Raw genomic sequence first — 16,222 nt, 5'->3', positions numbered from 1 at the left:
TTCCCTTTGCGGGTCCTTAGAGAAAGTGATTTTGGGGAGAAAAACTGGGTAGTGGACAAGTGTCACCATCATGGCCACCATTTCCACTGTCTACTGGGACCCCAGGCCTTGGTCACCCTGAGAGATGTCCTGACCAGACTACTCCAGAGAGGGGTCCCAGAAGACATCACCACCTCTACTGTGTCCAGCTGAATACAGAAGACCACCTGAGAGGAAACGGGATCAGACCTTAACAGCAGCAGCCCCTCTCAACTAGTTGCTCTTTTCCCCTAAAGGACAGTTATTACCATCTTTAGATGGTGTCTGAGACTGTCAAACAAGGGTTTTTTCCTCTTCTAAGAACTGTCTCCCACTAAAGGGAAAGGGAACAAGGGATGTTGTTAAGCTGAAAGCCTTACTTAATATTTTACATTTCAATTGCTTTAGTTGTTTTTCTTTCTTTTTCTTTAATAAAAGCTTAAGAGGATTTCTAATGGTTCATTTTCCATGGTATTAAGCAGGCTAAGATCTTTGTAAACCAAACCCCAGACCTTATTTAACACATTTGACTCTCTGGGCACATATATTCCATCTAAATTAATGCAGAAGAGCTAAAATCCAGGACTGATATCCCGCAGGTGACTTTCACCAGAGAAGGAGATTGACAAGTTAAATTTTCCTTTATGAGCTCAATATCTGACCTTTTTTAAAAAAAACAAAAGAAGTGATCTGATTCATTCTTCATTGTGCCATGGTTCACAGATCTAACATAACAGGTACTTCAGCTTGCAGTTATTGCAGTTGGAAGTAGAACCAGACCTGTCAGTCACTGATAGTAGGAGAATGATCTGCTCCCTGAAGTTTGTTCCCAGTTTTCCTTCAAGTGCATTGGGTGCACATACACCTAGAATGAAATGTAGATGTGTGCCCAATACACTCACCATCTCCATGAAGTGCTGTTTGATTCAGGTAAACTGAAGCGTGTGCAGAGTATGATAGAAGATTTGCCCTTCGAAGGATCCAAGCTTTTCCCCCCTCAAAAGTCAGACAACAGTATGTGCACTGTAAAGGACTCCTGTGTGAATCTCTGTTCACTAGGAGTTTGTACTCCGAACAAAAAGGAGCAGTTAGGCCTCATCTTTGTTATAGATCCTTGATCTGGCAGAGATCAGACGATTCTGCCAAGAGAGGCTCTAGACCTCTCCATTGTTGCCAGCCAGTGTTGTGTATAGGTCCTTCTAACCAGACAGCCTCAACCTCCAAGTTGAGCAGCTCCATGACTAAGTTGAAAACAATGGGACTCAGGGGCCAGCTTTGCTTCACGCCGCTACGGATCGGAATTTCAGGAGTGGGTGGTGGTGGTGCAGCCTTCATACAACATCCCTATTGTGAATATCTGCAAACCAGCAAAATGGTAGTCTGTACAAACTTTTTCCAGACAATGCTGTTACTCAAGCCTCTAGTTGCTATGCAAACTTTGGCAAAAGGGTGTTAGTCTGTTCAAGTGATCCAAAGGCCCAGGACCTGTAAGGTAATTGCTGATGTGTCACCTACAGTGGAATGCATACGTGCACAATCCCTTGAAGGAGAAATAAAGAGTTGCTTACCTGTACAGTAACTGTTGTTCTTTGAGATGTGTTGCTCACATCCATTACGTGACCCTCCTTCCTCAATACTTTGGACAGTGTATGCAGTGATGCGAAGGAACAGAGAGGGCGGTGGTGGACACATCCTTTTATGCTCTTGGCTTGACACTCAAGGAGAGCAGGGGTATATTGACCAGCTAGTGGAACTGCTGGCAGAAGTCTTCAACTTGAGTATGATGGGTGCACATACACCTTTAACAGAATGTATATGTGAACACCTCTTGAAGAACAAGCAAATAACAATGTTTTTATCTGTCTTCATGGTCGCATGCTCAGCCTGATTCCCTGTTGCAGAGCTTTTCTGGGGAAATTTCCAAACTTTATTTTAAATTTCTGACTAATAATTCAGCTCACTGTGTCTGTTTAATTCCCAGCTGTGTCCTGGAGCTTGTATTTGCTTTTTGGGAAGATTGTCCCCTTAGCTCTACTTCTCCTTTTGGGGTTCAGTGAGTGGTGCTTCTCTAGGCTTCAGGTAGAGAGCTAGTCCAAGAAAAGCCAGAGGCAAAAGGGATCATTCTCAAACTAAAAATCCTACTGACTAAGGCTGCAGCTTTCAAACTATAGCTTTGGTCACAGTGAGGACACTGGACATTGTACAGAGGGGGGGATACTATGGAGCTGTGGAAGAATCACAGGAACTGCTTTGTCTCATTCCCAATCTTAAGCAACCCATGGAAGGGCCAAAACATGAATGAAATCATCAGTTATCTGTATCAGATTGAAGCAACACTCTCTTCTCATCCTCAGCCTTAGATTTGGAACAAACAGAACAGGGCTCCCTCTGAAACATCTGAAAAAGCTCTGAAAAGAGACTTGTCTTTATCCCATAGACATTTTTACTACTTGCATTTAGTTGGCAGCTTTGAGTGTTACCATTTGATCTGGTATGTGTAACACTCTCTTCCAGGATCATATTCGGTTTATTATTGGCATTAAAAGAAGAAGAAAATTCACTTCTTGAACATTTTTTCCAATTATGGAGATATACGCAGAGAGAGCTTGAAACAAACACACAGTGATTTCTGTTTCTGGAGTATCTTGGATTCATGATAAATGCTGATATATGGCACTATGGAAGTCAGTCAGAGGCCTTGGCTGAGGATGAATACTATCAGGTGGAAGGTCTCATCTCATACTGTTAACAGTATGGTGTAACAAACACAAAAATTGAACTCTTATTGGAGCCTATTTGAAATGTTGATCTCATACAGAGGCATGATTCAGAGAACCAGTGTCCATATGATACCTATCCAGTACTACTTATTTCTTCCACATCTTATCCTGTCACATCTGTTGACAGAATTCAGGGAATAGTCTCAGCTCCCTCAATTGGTGAGTGCAGAGAACCAGATTTTGTTGGAGGGATCCACCCATTAATAAACTAGGCAGAGTAATCCTTATGTTAGATGTCCGCTGGGGTTAATGGAGGGGGCTTTTTCAGGTCCCAGTTCAGTCCAGGGAATGGGTATCGGAAGCAAAAATCATAATATCCACTAGCTGGAACACAAGGATTCAGTAAGGTCTTGAAGGATTCATTCTTCCCACAGCCTTGCTCTGGTCATTACAGTCAGTGTGGCTGGGGCATTTATAAATAAATTAGGAATAAACACGATCAGTGCTATTCCAGAGAAAAAATCAACTTCTGTTCTGGGAAGAGCATACTTTCCTACCACTAAGGAGAGATGAACCCATCAATGGAGAGGTGAACATCAGAACTTACATGGCAGAAATTGAGTTAAGCAGAGTGGAACCTACATCCAGAAATACACTCACTCCTTGTCAGTATATTTACACATGGAAACACCAAGAAAATATCAAGGGAACATTAAGGGACAGGGTATATCCTTGCTGCTAGTGAGTGACAGGGCTGGTTCTGCTCCCAGGCTCCAAGCAGGCTGACCTACGTATTCTAATTTGTGGGCCTTATCACTCGAAGAAGGGAAACTTTCAGGTAAGCACAGATACATATTCCTATTCTAGTAGAGTTGCATTCTAGTGTAACAAAAAAACCAATACACATTTTTTACGTTCTGCCTCTGTTTTAACAGTCTGAAGAAGATTAAATGTCACATCCCCCTAAAATGGTTTTGTGATCTAATAAACACATGTTCAATCTAATATGGTTGACATCTAATATGGTTAGACATCTAGGAAAAGACTCCCATACTAAGATATATTAAGAATATATGTTCTCAATTTATGTTTGGTGTTTGGAGCTAAGTGAACAGTAGTGTAATTTTGCCAAGAGAGGAGTTGGGGAAGAAAACATAAAGGTAAATTCAATATGTTGCTTAAATAGGTCTAAATATTTTTTAAAAATACCTTCTCTTTGCAGAGTCAGCTGGATGTACCATTTAAAGTAAAAGCAGGGCATATTGGTAAGTTGCATTTTTGTAGCATGCACTACTTTGTAATAAATGAAGTAAGAGCTTGCAGATGTATTTTCTGTTCTTACAACTGACCTCAGGCATTTCAAGTAGTTAATTTTCTTAAGGGTGTTCTGCAGTGTGTAAATGAATGTGAATCAGTTCGCCCATTCTGGAATTAATATCTTCATACCTGTAAAAGACATTCTTATTTTAACTCTGGGGGAGGAATGCTAACATGGAAAATATAAGGAAGATTTTCATAGTTATCAAATGTTTTAGAACGTATAAAATAACACTGTATATTAAAACCAAAAAATCCCAACAACTACATAATTTCGATTTTTTTCTTTCCTGCCTCCTGTAGTGTGCGTACACTTCAGCAGGCTTCCCATCACTGGCATGTTGCATGACTTGGGGAAGTTTCCTCAGAACACAAATTGACTGGTAGCATGACAAGAATTAGTGACTGTCATAAGGCAGGGCTTCTCCCTAGCTTGCTCAGGATTCACTGCCATGCTATGTTTCTTTTAGGCAGGTTTATTGTCCAAACTAAAACAAACAAAACAGTTCCTCAGTGCACCCTTTGCATTTCAGACTGTCACTGTCCCTCCTCCCAGGGGACTCTGTCAAGCCTGCTGCTCCTGCTTCCTGCAGCTTCCTGGCTCTCTCTCAGCCAACTGCCCCTCACTGGGCCTGTCTCTGACCCTTAATAGCCCTGCATGCAACATTGCTCCCTTAATTGGCCCCAACTGGGAGCACCTGTTCTGGAAACTGGGACTGGACCTACTTAAGTTATAGGCAGGCAGCCACTCTGTGACATACTGTACCTCTCTTCCTCCCTCCCCCTTTTTAAAAAAAACAAACGACTCACAGGCAGGTTTTTTCTGACGTGCGAGGCCCTTCTGGACACCTTTCATCCCTGCCCCCTCCCCCAACCAAAACACACAAAACTTGATATAAACTCCTATGTACAAATTCATACACATCAGTATTCCCTTAATACCCCACATTACATAAAGCCAACATTACAATCCATAATCTCCCCAGAGTCCTCATAACATTGTCTTCTCCAGGGCTTTGAGAAGGGTATCTTCTCTGCACACTGAGGCTTCAGCATGTCTGCACATAGAGATTCTTAATTCTCCCTCAAGTTCACCAACAGTGAGGTTCAGGCAACTTCTTTCTTCCTGTCTTGAGTGGTCTGGCGTTCTCCAGCCAGCTGCTCTTTTTCTTGCTGAATCAGTTGTAGCTCTCATTCTGCAGCCACCAGTTGCTCCCCTGTCTTCACAACGGAACCCATAAAACAAATGTCCTCTGCCTTTCCTCCTGCGAAGGACCACTGCCTTCACCCCAGCCAAGGAGTCTGTGAGAGGCTGAGATGTAAAGGCAGGGAAATACACTGGGAGTGATAGCCCTGCTTGATCTTGAAGAACTATTTTGCCTATGTTTGAGAAATAAAACTGCCTAAAAGAGACTGTAGGAATAGCAGTGTTTTTTTTGCGGGCGGAGGAGAAGACTTACTTTGTTACAATGTCATTGAATTGAAAAAGCAAATAGTTTATAAGGAAATGTGCTGAATCTCAATCCAGTATTTTTTCCTCTTTCAAATTTATCCCTCAATGCACTTTTTCCATAAAGCTTACAATAAATACTTAAATATTTTGATTGAGCCAGCAAGATGTGTCCATATCTAAAATGTCCAATCCTGTTGCTATTGGCCTTATCTTTCCTCCTCTCATCCTGTCCCCACTTATATGTGTTTACCCTGCTAGTTGCTATTTCTAAAATATTGTAATGTATCTAAAGATTGTAAACTTGTCACAGACTATTTTTCTGTTTGCTTTGAAAGGTACTTAACATGCATTTGACTGTGTTAGGGAAATTTTAGATTTTTTTTTTAAACCTTGTAACATACTTGTCAATCAAATTTCATTACATATTGTTATAACTTTTTTCTTTTATATACTGTAGGTCAACTTAATCTACAAATCCCGTGGAAAAACCTTTATACTCAACCAGTTGAGGCTGTTCTGGATGGAGTTTATTTGCTTGTAGTGCCTACAGCCAGTAAGTTGAGTGAGAGGAAAACTGTATATTATTGAGCTTTATTTTATTGTAATACTATTTTAAAAATCACTGTAATAGATCATGTATGCCATTACTCTTATTCCCAGGAGTTGCTGTTGCCTAACCCAAGTTATATTTTTCATATTTGATTTTCTTTTACTGTATTATTAAATCTTTAATATGTTCAAAAAAGATACTTCTTATTTCATCAAAATTATCTTCAAAGATGTTTTCAGAATTTTAACTTAATATATATACTTACTTGTGTCTTAACATTCTCTTCCTTCTTTATGTAGGCATAAAATATGATGCTGAAAAGGAAGACAGACATCTCCTAGAAGCAAAGCAAAGGGAACTGCAAAGAATAGAGGATGCAAAACAGAAAATAGCTGATCAGGGTAAGGAGGAAAAACAAATAACATGGCTGTATGTATTGCTAGATCTTTTAACTCCAAAAGCTGCCTGATGTTAAACTAATTGAATGTGAATTCTATCAGATTAGTTGCTGCCCTTGCAATATTTTTAAAAATGTTTTAGTTATGTGCACTAACATATAGTAAATTCACTAACGTCCCTTAACTAGTAGCTGTGAAAACTGGTGGCTACTGGCTACTGTTCATTTTTGTGCAGGATATTTACTTTATTTCCAAAGTTTGTATTACATATAAATATTGACACTAGGGGTAGGCCAGCTATTATAGTTGGTACTTCAGTCACATTATCAAGCTTTCAGGACACATGTACTGCATAAGTTTCAAAAATAAACAGGGCTTTGGAAGTATAATTCACCTTTTTTTACAATTGTCTGCCAAACTCACTTTCTCTCTGTTATGAAGCAAATTTTGATTTTGGCTCCAGCAACACAGAATCTTCTTGTATCTTTGTGGCAATGCCTCCCTAAAGGCTAATTCTACAAAGTATAGAGTGCCTTATTGTTTTCTACTGCAAATTTGTTAGGTGTTGAGGGAGGATATTTAGGACTGGATTTTGAAAGGTATATAGACACATAAAGCGTAGATAGGTGCTAGCAGCTTTTGAAAGTCCCCCTGGGTGCCTAACCTCTAGCAGGATTTTGAAAATCCCTCTAGGTGCCTGTCTGCATTTTCAGATACCTTTAAAAATCTGCCCCTTACTACATCACTGGAGGCTTAAGCAGGATGAGGCCGTAGAGGACAGTGATATAAACATTATGAAAGTAAACTGAATGGTAGTGTTTAGTACAACTACAGTACAGTATAGCAGCAAGTACAGCTTCTGATACATGGAATCACTCCAGCATGTGGCTTTTGTAGTTAGGTAGTATTATGCTCCTACCACTGTTAATTCCTGGAGTCTAATCAGTTACAAAATTTATAATATTAAAATTATTTCCCATTCAGTTTTATTTCTCTCTCTCATACTTAATTTGAGTAAAAATATAACACCTGTGCTTCAATTTAGATAAAGGACAAGAAGAGAAACAAGACAGTTTTGTAGAAAAATTAGTCACTCAGGTCATCAAAAATCTTCAGGTGAAAATTTCCAACATTCATGTTCGATATGAAGATGATGTAAGTACTTCTGTATATGTGGAACATTTGGCTTTTGTGTATTATTTTAAATGATTGTGGATGACCCCCAGCTAGTTTCTTTTCCCCTCCTTATACTTTCCACGTTATGAGGGAACTTCTAATATTCTAGCAGTTTTCAGCTGTGTTTTTTGTGCCTTTCTTAAGGATGTATGCTGTGTAATAAATCAAATAGCATTGATTTATGTATTTCTAAAAAACCCCCAAAATAAATAAATGAGAGATGAGCATTTGATAAATGTAAATATAAATTTGGAGTTCAAAGTACATAAAATAAGGGTGCATAATTGCGCAAGCAGTTATTCACATGTTGCAAACTGTTTATTTCCTTTTCTTCATGTATTCTGATTTTAAGTAATCCTTTTTGTATTTTTTCCTCTTATTAGATCACAAATCAAGAGAACCCCCTGTCATTTGGGGTCTCACTTCAGAATCTCAGTTTGCAGGTAATTTAGTTTTATACTAGAAAGAATCCAGTAGACTCATCATGTTTTATTCCTGGGTTAATATTATTAATATTCTTTAAATCAGTACATCTGATAAATGATTGATACAAGCAAGTATGCTCTTATCTAAAACAGCTGTTTGTTAGATAGATATATAGGTAAGTATACACACACCTACCTAATAAGTTTAGGATGTCCCAGATATAGTTACCCATAGTCTGAGATGGTTTCTAGTGATCAGTAGCTGGGCTTCCAGGGGCCCTCTTTCCGTCCAGTTGATGGGGAGTTTAGGTGTCAGCTCCTTGCCCAAAGAAAAGCTCCCTTGGATTGTTCCCAGGTATTCATTTTTTACCTGTCTCTTATAGTTAACGAACAAAGCACATAACCTACAGTGGCTCCTAGTGGGTCATCATAATAACCTCTGCTTGGTCACCAATTCTCCTAATTTCAACAACTGCTCATTATCTCAGACATTTCTAGTATTTCTAGCCATAACAACAATATATTGGGGCACCTAAAACCAAGGTAGCTATTCACTCACTCTCTTCCATAACTTTCTAACCATCCTCCCATTCTGATTAACAACCTGCAAATATGCAGCTGTCTGACCTTATCCCACAAAGGCCTAAGATTATTCCTTGCTCTGTGGTATTTAGTTTTCAGCTGGCGGTGGCTGAACAAACAGAATGACTGATTGCAGTGTTGTCAAGTTCTGGGGTACACACAGGAATGTCAAATTCTGGCCAATAGCCACCGCTCTCCACTCTGCTTTCTCACACCTCTGCAGAATACATCTGAGAACATTTGAGAACCTCTGGTGTAGACCAGGCTGGTATGCGTTGAAAGTTTGCTAGTATATGTTGTGCTGTCTGGATTGGCTCACAACTGAGAGTGCCTACTTCAGGGCAGACTATCAGGAAACAGGACAGATACCCCAAGCTGGTGGTGTATTCTGTAACTATATTTCACCAAGCCAGTGAAAATGTAAACTCCTGAATCACTATACCAGTCTTACCATGGAGTCACAGACACCATAGATTCACCAGTCCATCTTACCACCCAGACAAAGTGGACTTCATGATACAGGGTCACTTAAACCAAAAATCACACCACATTAGGTTGCTCCAAGAGACCAGTCGCTTACTCCTGATTAATTGATACTCTAGATATTACACCAAAGACAATGCTGGTAGCCAATTCTGTAGTAAACTAACTAAAGGTTCATTAGCTAAGAAAAGAAAATGAGAGTTATTGAGAGGTTAAAGCTGATAAAATATATACACAGATGAGTCACAGTTTGCAATTCCAAATTGTGACAATGATATAATAATCCGCCACTTTCCGAAAAGTCTTTTCAGGGTACCCAGATTGTCTCTGGGGATCTCTACTTTGCATCTGGTACGCTTCCTATAAGAGTCCAAACAGTCCAGAAATCTAGGATCTTTCCTTGAACCCATACTTATAGATTCTTCTCACAGAAAACAAAGCGAGTGTGTCACTACCCACATGGACTTTTTCGTTGATGGTGGAGAGTGAGGAATGCATTTTGATTGACCTCTAATCATCACACACAATGACCATTTGCTTTAAAATTAGCACTTTTCTGTTGAAGTTCTTCATTTTCATTCCACAAGGCTTCTTTTGTGTTTGATGGGTTATTTAGTTAAAGGGGTACACACAATGTAAATGTTTGCGACTACATTATAACAGGATATGGTTTAAACTCCAAATACACTCTTATACATTTAACAATCACTTTGATCTATACTAATACACAAGTACATTGGCCTTGGACTCTGACATGAGCTGGCACATGGTCTGCCAGTGTCACAGTGTGTGTTACTGTTGAATCAGTACTATGTTAATGTGCACTATGGAACTGTGTATGTGTCAGCAGGGTCCACATGCTGGGCTGGACTAGTTAGTGTGCAACATGTTGGTGCGTTTTAGAATGCCCTTTAGCGTGCATTGCCCCACTGTGTAGGCAAATCCTATTGCCCTCCTGGGCCTGACAGCCAGAGTTAATCGTAGCAATTGCCAGTATCCTAAATACAAAGGCTAACAGCTTCTAGAACTCATTTCTAACTGTCCCAGAAGTTTGCCTTGTATCTATACTCCATTTTAATAGCTGTCCCCCACTAATCTGGGAATGTTTAAACACATCCTTGGACACTTTATACACTGTTCCAATCCTAGACCCAGGTTTCAGGACTGAGGAAGAGCTTTTTAATTCACTTCTCACTCAGGACTGCTGTAACACTAAACACAAATTGCGACAATGTGTTGCTAGCATTAAATTGCATACAAAATTGCAACCACCATATCCTAAGTAGATACTGCACTTCTACTTTTTTTTTTTTACCATAATTGGAATTTAAGTACGATAGTCTGATGTTCAGATTTTAAATGATAGTATTGAAGCTGCCACCATTCGAGAATGTACTCCAGAAGAGGGGAGGTGGTGAAAACAAGTGACTAGATGAACTGTTTTGGAAGGGAAGGGGAAAGGAGGGAGAAAAGGTCCTGAATGGTCTCTTGCTTAAGTCAGTGAGTCCAGTGGGAAGTAAGAAAAAAAACTTAGAGCCCTAAAAATGTTCTGGAATGGAAAGATGCAATGATGCAATTATTTGTATCAGGAACAGTCAAAAGCTCTTAGATCTTTTTTTTTTTTTTTTTTTTGCCTTTCCATGTATTTAAAGATGCACAATCATGGTAAACCAGTCAAACTTCGGAAAATAGAATTAAAAGTAGTGTCCGGTACCACCCCTGCCCCAGAAATGTTACCATTTTTTGTGCTTTTATGAGTAATGTTTTCTTCTTTTGAAACCCCACACCCAAAAAACCCAGCTGTTCTCCCCCATTGTTGTGTTGGTGACAGACTAACAGGACTATCCTTGGGAAAACAGTGAAATGATACATTTAGCAGCTATTTGTGTAAACTCCAAACAAGCAAAAAAAAATCCCATTCCTCTCCCCCAATTTCTCAGGATGATGTTCTTAATTTTGAGTTAAAATAGCAGTGAAGACCAGGCATTTTGGATTTTAACTTGGATTAGCAGCTTGAGTTAAACCCCAGGTTCCTCTACAGCAGTGCTCCCCAAACTTCTTCTGTGGTGCCCCTGCTCCCCCTTACTGTAGGAGACCTCATACTTCTTGAAAATAAGCTGAGTCTTCTCTTCAGTCCTGTCTGAGGTAGGAAAGAGCCAAGATCTTTGGATGGTGCTTCTCACAGGTCACATCCCAGAGGATGTGCCAAAAAGGTCTAAGATTTATCACTTACCCAAACCTGCTCCTTCCAGATCTGATTGGTGCTGTGATCTGTATCTGCCATATGAGTTTCCTTGCACTGTCATAGCTGATCACACAAGTTCAAATCAGTCCTCAAGTCACTGCCAGATCATGCCTGCAGCTTTCTGGGTGTGTGGCAGTGTGTACCTTTGTCATGTTTCATTGCGTTGCTTCCAAGTCAGGTTCAAGTCCATTTATACACACCCAACAGACAGTCTAAACAAGTTGCTCTCGATCCCCTGTCTTATTCTAGTTGTCCTTGAGTGGTGGAAGAATCCAGACAAAGTGTGTTTGGGGGGGTCTCATTCAGCTATCCTCCAGTAGCTGTCGCAGTAATTCCTGATGTATCTCTCCTTGGAGCTCATCACCAGAGCTAACTAGGACAGATGGGCTGCCCAAAATTCCTCTTTACACATCCATGTTCTGGAGCTCAGAGCTATCAGGTACACCTGTCTGCGCTTCCTACCCATGATAAAAGGACAGTCTGTCCACATAATGACAGACAACAGGGCCAGTATGTACCTCCATAAATCAACAATGGGGACTGAAATCCCCCTTTCCTCTCCACAGAGGCTATGAAATTATGGAATTGCTGAACAACCCATGATATCCTGCTCTGGATAGTCTACCTACCAAATCAAAACACTGTAGCTGAGGATTTCAGCAGGCGCTTCACTCAAGTTCATGGGTGGAAACTAGAGAAATCCATACTCAGACAGGTAGTTCTAAACTGGGGATTTCCAGAAACAGATCTCTTTGCCACTGTAGCCAGTGCAATGTTCTGTTAAAGGGGGAGGTTTGCATTGCTGTGCTCAGGAGGATGCCTTTCTCTTCTGGGTGGAGAACCTTGTGTACAACTTACCTCTCCTGCTGCTGATCCTCAAGGTCCTAAACAGAATCAAACAGGACAAAGCCATGGTCATCTTGATTGCATCAACCTAGCTGAGATAGGTTTGGTTTCCTTATCTTCATCTCTCCTCCTGAGGAGCCATCAATCTCCTGTTGCTGCCCAGTCTTTTCATGCAGGACTCAGCTGAGGCCTAACCAGTGCCGAATAGAACAATTCTGTTACGTCCCATGACTTGCATGCTATTCCTCTGTTAATGTAACTTAAAATTGCATTTTGCAACAGCATCGCAGTGCTAACTCAGGTTGACATTGTGATCCACCACAGCTCCTAGATCTTTCTCAGCAGTGCTGTTGCCAAGCCAGTTATAACCCATTCTATATTTGTACATTTAGTTTTCCTTCCCTAAATGTAGCACCTTGCATTTATCTTCGTTGAATTTCATTTTGTTGTATATAATAATCCAGTTCTCCAATTTATCAAGATCCCTCTGAATTTTAGCTCTGTTCTCTAAAGTGTTGGCAGCCCTCCTCCTCCTCCTGCCCCTCCCAGCTTTGTGTCATCTGCAAATTTGATCAGTATGCTGTCATAGAATCATAGAATATCAGGGTTGGAAGGGACCTCAGGAGGTCATCTAGTCCAACCCCCTGCTCAAAGCAGGACCAATCCCCAATTAAATCATCCCAGCCAGGGCTTTGTCAAGCCTGACCTTAAAAACTTCTAAGGAAGGAGATTCTACCACCTCCCTAGGTAACGCATTCCAGTGTTTCACCACCCTCCTAGTGAAAAAGTTTTTCCTAATATCCAACCTAAACCTCCCCCACTGCAACTTGAGACCATTACTCCTTGTCCTGTCCTCTTCTACCACTGAGAATAGTCTAGAACCATCCTCTCTGGAACCACCTCTCAGGTAGTTGAATGCAGTTATCAAATCCCCCCTCATTCTTCTCTTCTGCAGACTAAACAATCCTAGTTCCCTCAGCCTCTCCTTATAAGTCATGTGTTCCAGACTCCTAATAATTTTTGTTGCCCTTCGCTGGACTCTCTCCAATTTCTCCACATCCTTCTTGTAGTGTGGGGCCCAAAACTGGACACAGTACTCCAGATGAGGCCTCACCAATGCCGGATAGAGGGGGACGATCACGTCCCTCGATCTGCTCGCTATGCCCCTACTTATACATCCCAAAATGCCATTGGCCTTCTTGGCAACAAGGGCACACTGTTGACTCATATCCAGCTTCTCGTCCACTGTCACCTCAGGTCCTTTTCCGCAGAACTGCTGCCTAGCCATTTGGTCCCTAGTCTGTAGCTGTGCATTGGGTTCTTCCGTCCTAAGTGCAGGACCCTGCACTTATCCTTATTGAACCTCATCAGACTTCTTTTGGCCCAATCCTTCAATTTGTCTAGGTCCCTCTGTATCCTATCCCTACCCTTCAGCGTATCTACCACTCCTCCTAGTTTAGTATCATCCGCAAATTTGCTGAGAGTGCAATCCACACCATCCTCCAGATCGTTTATGAAGATATTGAACAAAACTGGCCCCAGGACCAACCCCTGGGGCACTCCACTTGACACCGGCTGCCAACTAGACATGGAGCCATTGATCACTACCCTTTGAGCCCGACAATCTAGCCAACTTTCTACCCACCTGTCTATTAACTACATCTAGGTAATTAATAAAGATGTTAACGTCGGACCCAGAACAGATCCCTGTGGAACCCACTTGAGACCTCTGTCCAATCTGACGACTGTGTCAAAACCCTTGCTGAGGTCTAAGTATATTAGGTCCCCTGCATTCCACAAAAAATGGAAACTAGGTCAGGTTACCAAGGATGAATATAAACAAGTAACACAAGATATAGGGACAGAATTAGAAAGGCCGAGGCACAAAACGAGATTAAACTAGCTAGAGACATAAAGGGTAACAAGAAAACATTCTATAAATACATTAGAAGCAAGAGGAAAAGCAAGAATGGAGAGGGAGAACAATAATAGAAAATGTGGAAATGGCAGAAGTGCTAAATGACCTTTTTGTTTGTTTTCACCAGAAAGGTTAGTATCGGTTGGATGTCTAACATAGTGAATGCCAGTGGAAATGAGGTAGGCTCAGAGGCTCAAATGGGGAAAGAACAATTTAAAAATTACTTAGACAAGTTAGATGTCTTCTAGTCACCAGGACCTGATGAAATACGTCCTAGAATACTCACAGAGCTGACCAAGTTGATATTTGAGCCATTTGCGATTACCTTCAAAAAGTCATGGAAGATGGGAGAGATTCCAAAGGACTGGAAAAGGGCAAATATAGTGCCAAACTATAAAAAGGGAAATAAGGACAACCAGGAGAATTACAGACCAGTCATCTTAACTTCAGTACTCGGAAAGATAATAGAGCAAATAATTAAGCAGTCAATTTACTAACACTTAGAAGATAATACTGTCATAAATAACAGTCAGCATGGATTTGTCAAGAACAAACTGTGTTAAACCAACCTAATAGCTTTCTTTGACAGGGTATCAAGCCTTGTGGATTGGGGAAAGCAGTAGGTGTGGTCTATCTAGATTTTAGTAAGGCTTTTGTTACTGTCTCGCATGACCTTCTCATAAACAAACTAGGAAATACAACCTAGATGGAGGTACTATAAGGTGGATGCATAACTGGTTGGAAAACGACAGGTTTCAGAGTAACAGCCATGTTAGTCTGTATTCGCAAAAAGAAAAGGAGTACTTGTGGCACCTTAGAGACTAACCAGTTTATTTGAGCATAAGTTTTCAAGCCTATCGGTGTTTCACAGTCAAACTGGAAGGGCATACTGAGTGAGGTCCTGCAGGGATCCGTTCTGGTTCCGGTGCTGTTCAATATCTTTATGTTAATCCAATGATTTAGACAATGGCATGGAGAGTACACTTACAAAGTTTGCAGACGATACCCAGCTGGGAGGGGTTGAAAGTGCTTTGGAGCATAGGATTAACATTCAAAATGATCTGGATAAACCGGAGAAATGGTCTGAAGTAAATAGGATGAAATTCAATAAGGAGAAATGCAAAGTACTCTACTTAAGAAGGAACAATCAGTTGCACATATACAAAATGGGGAATGACTGCCTAGGAAGGAGTACTGCAGAAAGGGATCTAGGGGTCATAATGGATCACAAGTTAAATATGAGTTTACAGTGTAACCCTGATGTTTGCTTTTTTATTTTTACAACATGGGATGTATTAGCAGGAGTGTTTGTAAGCAAGACACTAGAAGTAATTCTTCTGCTGTACTGTGTGCTTATTAGATATCAACTGGAGAATTTGTGTCCAGTTCTGGGTACCACATTTCAGGAAAGATGTGGATAAATTGGAGAAAGTCCAGACAAGAGCAACAAAATTAATTAAAAGTTTAGACAACATGACCCAGGAGGGAAGACTGAAAAATTGGATTTGTTTAGTCTGGTGAGGAGAAGACTGAAAGGGGACATAACAGTTTTCAAGTACAGAAAAGATTGTTACAAGGAGGGACAAAAAATGTTCTCGTTAATTTCTGAGGATAGGACAAGAAGCAATGGGCTTAAATTGCAGCAAGGGTCGTTTAAGTTGGACATTAAGAAAAACTTCCTGTCAGAGTGGTTAAGTGGAATAAATTTTGACCAGGGAGGTTGTGAAATCTCCATCATTGGAGATTTTTAAAGAGCAGGTTAGACAAATGCCCATTGGAGATGATCTAGATCATGCTCAGTCCTGCCATGGATGCAGGGGACTGGACTAGATGACCTCTTGGACTAGATCCAGTCTTACGATTCTGTGATTCCCTCTATCCACCAAACCAGTTACCCCGTCATGGAAGGAAATCAAGCTGGTTTGATGTGATTTGTTCTTAGTAAATCCATGCTGGCTGCTAGTGATTATCCCTTCATCTCCCGGTATTTGCAGATTGAATGTTTTATGTATTGCTTTAGTACAGGGGTTCTCAAATTTCATTGCACTGGGACCCCCTTCTGACCAAAAGAAATTACTACATAACCCCAGG

General features: G+C 40.7%; 1 protein-coding gene across 4 annotated transcripts in view; it reads left to right on the top strand.

The window, feature by feature from the left end:
• VPS13A (vacuolar protein sorting 13 homolog A) overlaps positions 1-16,222 on the top strand; it is a 285,176-nt gene that overhangs the window by 12,730 nt on the left and 256,224 nt on the right. For all 4 annotated transcript variants that reach the window (XR_013346200.1, XR_013346201.1, XM_077817554.1 and 1 more), the window contains exons 3-7: positions 3,961-4,003; positions 5,966-6,061; positions 6,358-6,459; positions 7,502-7,611; positions 8,016-8,075. Coding sequence is in view for 2 of the 4 variants with exons in the window: in XM_077817554.1 (XP_077673680.1) it covers positions 3,961-4,003; positions 5,966-6,061; positions 6,358-6,459; positions 7,502-7,611; positions 8,016-8,075 (411 nt within the window). In the remaining 2 variants the exon portion in view is untranslated. The remainder of the gene's footprint in view (positions 1-3,960; positions 4,004-5,965; positions 6,062-6,357; positions 6,460-7,501; positions 7,612-8,015; positions 8,076-16,222) is intronic.

Source organism: Eretmochelys imbricata, chromosome 5, assembly GCF_965152235.1.
Source record: "Eretmochelys imbricata isolate rEreImb1 chromosome 5, rEreImb1.hap1, whole genome shotgun sequence".
Classification (NCBI taxonomy): domain Eukaryota; kingdom Metazoa; phylum Chordata; order Testudines; family Cheloniidae; genus Eretmochelys; species Eretmochelys imbricata.
The sequence above is the reverse complement of the archived record's forward strand: the minus strand, read 5'-3'. Positions and strand labels throughout refer to the sequence as shown.